The sequence below is a fragment of the Coregonus lavaretus genome, assembly GCF_964263955.1.
Source record: "Coregonus lavaretus genome assembly, chromosome: 29".
NCBI classification, from domain to species: Eukaryota; Metazoa; Chordata; class Actinopteri; order Salmoniformes; family Salmonidae; genus Coregonus; species Coregonus lavaretus.
The window spans coordinates 9,855,832-9,861,934 of NC_140016.1; the positions used below are offsets into that span (position 1 = coordinate 9,855,832).

The 6,103-nt window shown below is 42.6% G+C and overlaps 1 protein-coding gene across 1 annotated transcript in view; it reads right to left on the reverse strand.

The window, feature by feature from the left end:
• Positions 1–6,103, reverse strand: part of LOC311105329 (pro-neuregulin-2, membrane-bound isoform-like) — a gene marked incomplete at both ends in the record, with an annotated part of 75,257 nt that overhangs the window by 5,948 nt on the left and 63,206 nt on the right. Inside the window, 2 exons of the mRNA XM_084147447.1 lie at positions 566–589; positions 3,622–3,680. Of these exons, the coding sequence (XP_084003573.1) occupies positions 566–589; positions 3,622–3,680 (83 nt within the window). The remainder of the gene's footprint in view (positions 1–565; positions 590–3,621; positions 3,681–6,103) is intronic.

Genomic DNA, 6,103 nt, shown 5'->3' on the forward strand with positions numbered 1-6,103 from the left:
AGGGAATGGGATTGGTGGTTGGCTGCTACTGAAGGAACTAGGTCACTATCACTTGCAGGAGCCTCTGATTCAATGCCAATCGACTTAGGAATGATGAACCTACCACAGCTGGCTGTCTCTATGGAATATAGTCTTATGGGACGCTGTCTATAGTCTCAGGTGTGGTGTTACTGATATATAACCATCAGCAAATTTCTTTCCAGTTTGTCTCTCTGTGACTCAAAAGCTTCACTCATAATGTAGCCCATATATTCTGCTTCTACAGTCTTCCTCTCCATCATCAACATGTCTGTGGCTTTGTTGTCTCCCTCTCTATACAGTAACATAATGGAGTGTACTACAAAGCTTAGTTTCAAGGTTTCCTATAATTGAGAGAGAGGACTAGCATGCATGCAGAGGGACAAGTGTCTTTGGACCTGGTAGGTTAGCGGGCGAGTGACAGATCGACAGATCAGAGAAGAGTTATTGGTTCTAGAGAGATGGTAGTAGTGATGTGTGACTGTGAGAGGATCTTGGCAACTCTTAAAATTAATAATATACAATCAAATGAATAATTGTTCCATACCCATAAATTCAATTCCAAGATGCTCTGCCAACGCAGAAAGTTAGACACAATGAAAAGGAAAGAGAACAAGTTTCAGATAGTGATCGTCTACATTGGAACATAGATATATAGATAGTAGATACTGAACCATGAGGTTAGTATGGAATCTTTCCGTGACATACAGTAATAATCGTGACTGGCAGGTGCCACGTCCAGTAACAGACAGACAACGCAGACAGCCGCAGCTCTGTGACCCCAGAAATGAAAGAAAGGAAAGACAGAAGCATAACTAATAAAAGAGAGAAGGAATCAGGCAGGAGACATGCAGAGACAGAGACAGAGACAGCCACTTCACTTACTGCCATATTTACTAGACCTCATTTCTGGGGTAAACTAATTATTTTTTTTGACAAAAAAATGAACAAATAAAACAAGATTTTAAAAAAGCAGTGTGCAGTTACTTTCCAACATTTTGGAGATGAGGCTGGTTGGCACAGAAATGGGAGCAGCTTTGTAGGTCGACAGATTAATGACACGTTCTAATTGTGTCTCTCATTGTTTCTTGTGTTTACTAAAAACAGTATATTTTATCACATTATCAACCTATAGCTTCTCTCTGGTCTTTTATCTGAAATGATTATGACAGTGTTTTCTATACAGTGTGAGCACCAGTAGAAAAAGGTGTGCCTTTAATGTACTTGTTGTGATGCCATCCCTGATAGAACAGCCTGGTCTCATAGACTAGTCGTAACATAATAAATGTAAATCCAGGACACTCAAATGAGTATTATATGTTATGTTTGGTATGTTTACATAAGACAGAAGATAACTTAACTTAAACTAAAAGTAGGGTAGTTGGTCAGGTTGTAAGGATAGGCATATAACACGAACATCTAGCAACCCAAAGGTTGCGTGTTCAAATCTCATCACGGACAACTTTAGCATTTTAGCTAATTAGCAACTTTGCAACTACTTACTACTTTTTAGCATGTTAGCTTACCCTTCCCTAACCCTAACCTTTACTCGTTAACCTAACTCCTAACTCCTAACCCTAACCTTAACCCTAACCTTAACCCCTAACCCTAACCCCTAGCCTAGCTAACGTTAGCCACCTAGCTAAGGTTATCATTAGCCACCTAGCTAAAGTTAGCCACAACAAATTGTAATTCGTAACATATCATATGTTTTGCAAATTTGTAACATATTGTATGAATTGTAATTTGTAACACATTGATGATGGGTATCCACAAAGGAATAGATATTATACGAAATGTAACATATCATACTAATTGGAGTGTCCTGGATTTACGTTATGTCTACCCCTGAATCCAGGTTGCATAGAAAAGAGACTGATCATTGCAGGATTAACCAAATATAATATATAAAGCTGTCATCAAGGCAAAGGGTGGCTACTTTGAAGAATCTCAAATATAAAATATATTTTGATTTGTTTAACACTTTTTTGGTTACTACATGATTCCATATGTGTTATTTCATAGTTTTGATGTCTTCACTATTATTCTACAATGTAGAAAATAGTAAAAATAAAGAAAAACCCTGGAAAGAGTAGGTGTGTCCAAACGTTTACTGGTACTGTATGTACTGTAAATAGTATGTAGTATGTATATATTCATATTGTGCCCCCACTAGCTGTTCTCTAGGCTTAAACCAATAGACATGTGGAGAATGATGACAAACTAGTTCAAAGTGCTTTACTCCCAGCTACTATACTCTGTGCACTGTACTATACTTCCATGGCAAAGAACCGGTCACACAGGCAGACGTAACAGAGCCTGGTAAACAGGACATTGATGGGGCAAACAAACCAAACACTTGAATGATTTGAATATCAGAACTGACTTAGGATGAGCTCTCAGGAAACATTATGCCAATGGGTTATCAGTTGCCCATCTCTCTGGATGAAACATTATGCCAATGGGTTATCAGTTGCCCATCTCTCTGGATGAAACATTATGCCAATGGGTTATCAGTTGCCCATCTCTCTGGATGAAACATTATGCCAATGGGTTATCAGTTGCCCATCTCTCTGGATGAAACATTATGCCAATGGGTTATCAGTTGCCCATCTCTCTGGATGAAACATTATGACAATGGGTTATCAGTTGCCCATCTCTCTGGATGAAACATTATGCCAATGGGTTATCAGTTGCCCATCTCTCTGGATGAAACATTATGCCAATGGGTTATCAGTTGCCCATCTCTCTGGATGAAACATTATGCCAATGGGTTATCAGTTGCCCATCTCTCTGGATGAAACATTATGACAATGGGTTATCAGTTGCCCATCTCTCTGGATGAAACATTATGCCAATGAGTTATCAGTTGCCCATCTCTCTGGATGAAACATTATGCCAATGGGTTATCAGTTGCCCATCTGCAGCAGTACTACTTCTCTACTTCACTAACATCTAGTCAGAACATCACAGATAACTACCGGTCTTCGTATCAAGCATTGCATCTATCTATGCAAGCTGCATAACAGGTGCACCCTGTATATTACATTCACTGTATCATCATCCAGTCTCTACTGCAGCATACTGTGTAGCACATGATCAGGAGGGCATGCATAGGGACCTATGTGTTAAGTCTGATGTCTGTTTCTCTGCATGCACCTCTGTCTGTTATTGAGAGGTCTGCTGATTAACTCCCTCTGTATAAAGGACCAGCTCCAGGTAGGGCACATAGTGCAGGAGAGGAAGGTGAGAGGAATGGCAACAGGAAAGGGATGGACACAGAGGCATGCACATACACACACACGCGCACACACGCATACACACACACACACACACACACACACTCACACACACACACACACACACACACACGCATACACACACACACAGGTAGGTATCCACCTCCAGAGCATGCAGCAGTGTCCCAATGAGGAAGACAGACAGACATAGAGAGAGAGAGAGAGAGAGAGAGAGAGCGAGAGAGAGCGACCGACAGACAGACAGACAGACAGACAGACAGACAGACAGACAGACAGACAGACAGACAGACAGACAGACAGACAGACGAGGAGGAGGAGGAGGAGGAGGAAGAAATGAACATACTGTAAAAACCTGCCATGACGGATTTTTGACAGCGATCACCTGTATAGTCATTTGGACACCTAATGGGGGAAACAAGCCACAGAACGAGAGGAGGGAGGGAGGGAGGGAGGGAGGAGGAAATAGTAGGTTGAGAGACAGAGGAGGGAGAGACCAAGGGAGGGAGGGAGGGACACAAGAGAGCAGAGAACATGGAGTTAGAAACAGAGCACAACCTAACAGTATGTGACAGAGGTACAGAGAGCGTTATCAAAGACAGTACAGTATGAAGATATGCTTCTCCAATAGAAATCCCCGATCACACTTGTAGGCGATGTCATGGTGACGTTAGCTAGCATAGCTCATGCATAGAAACACGTCATTGGATCTAACGGTTGTGTCGCGCTGAACTGCGCATGTACATCAAATAAAACTCCTTTGATATAAAGTTGTTTTTGACAAAAATGAAAATATGTCAGTTGGTCACTTTCACGAGGTTGTAGTAATGACAGGTTCAGGTTGTGCCTTTAGAATACGAGAATATTAACAACTAAGGACACATTTTTCACTTCTCCCATTGACTTGCCAAACCCCGGTCTGGTCTGTCGAGTCTGCTTTGCGACGTGTTTCCAGAAGTATCGCAATGTTGCACCTCTGGGTTTGAAAACTCAGTGGCGTAATGACATTGCTGTGACATCCTCACTATGAAGTCAATGCTATGACATCATTGCACGTGGAAGGCTGGAAGGAGTCAGAGCTAAAAACATCAGCAGAAACACCCCCTAGACATGACTGCTGGACAGGGCTTGTTTCCCAAGATGCACTTTCATAGAGGTTGGGCTTGAAAAACTGCAAAGGCTAAGTCTGCAAGGAAGCACCCCTTTGCTGAATGACCTCATAGACATCTAGGAGAGAAAGGTGGGGGATTGGAGTACACAGGGCATGTCCAAGTTCTCACACTTACCACACTGTAACTACACTGTAACTACACTGTAACTACACTGTAACTACACGGTAACTACACTGTAACTACACTGTAACTACACGGTAACTACACTGTAACTACACTGTAACTACACTGTAACTACACTGTAACTACACGGTAACTACACGGTAACTACACTGTAACTACACTGTAACTACACTGTAACTACACTGTAACTACACTGTAACCACACTGTAACTACACTGTAACTACACTGTAACTACACGGTAACTACACGGTAACTACACTGTAACTACAGTGTGTGAGTCCAGGCAGCATAATTCTCCCTAACACATACATATTCTGATCCCTGATGTTCTAAAACAGCATTTAGTTCAACTCGTCTCACATTTCCTGCATATTCATAACATGCACACAACTGCACAGGATATACTTTTTCCTCATACAGTACCAAAGACACAACTTCACTGTGCATTTTGGATCAATTAAAGTAAAAACCTCTTCCTCGGAAGAGAAGAGCCCACTCAGCAATTTCCCATGCAGTTATAAATAGAGTAGAAGCACAGAGTGGATCTGAGACACTTGAGGCAGCATGCAGGCCCATGCTAGCAGACCCCCCCCCCCCCCCCCCCCCCTCTCTCTCTCTCTCTCTCTCTCTCTCTCTCTCTCTCTCTCTCTCTCTCTCTCTCTCTCTCTCTCTCTCTCTTTCTCTCACATCCCTCCTCACTTCCTCTCACCCCTTCTATCTCCCCCCTCTCTCTCTCCCTCCATCTCCCCTCTTTCTCTCGCTCTTCTTCTCGCACCCTCTCACTATCATGCTATCTCCATCTCTCTCTCATCTCCCCACTCTCTCTCTCTTCCTCTCTTTTTGTCAGCCCTGAGACCAAGCTAAAGCAAAAGGGAAACAGCCTCCACTCATCTCCACAGAGGGATAAACACACCTCTCTTTTAAACCAGCACTCATCAGAATGAAATAAAATGTAATTCCTACATTTCATTCTCTTGTTCTGTCTCTCTGATGCTGAAGTGGGATTGGAGGGAAAGGGATTTGTCTGAGAACTGCTAACCTCTAACATAGAATGCCAGTGCCACATCATAGCCTGGCTAGTTTGCTTTGTTCATTCAGAACAGCGCCGATCCGTCTAAACAGACTGGCATCTAGGCTCAGTGAGAACACAACATATCTTTAACTTCTCTACGTACAGCTCTGTCACAACATAGCTCTAACTCTGTCTGTGTTTCTCTACCTACAGCTCTGTCACAACATAGCTCTAACTCTGTCTGTGTTTCTCTACGTACAGCTCTGTCACAACATAGCTCTAACTCTGTGTGTTTTTCTCTACGTACAGCTCTGTCACAACATAGCTCTAACTCTGTGTGTTTTTCTCTACGTACAGCTCTGTCACAACATAGCTCTAACTCTGTCCCTCTCCACACAACTCAGACACACAACTCAGGATCAGGAAGAACTACCTTTAATTCACCGGTGACATGACTGGATACACATCTACCTCCCACGGCCTGACAGAGTACAGTGTTCTGTGTAGGTTAGGGTATCAG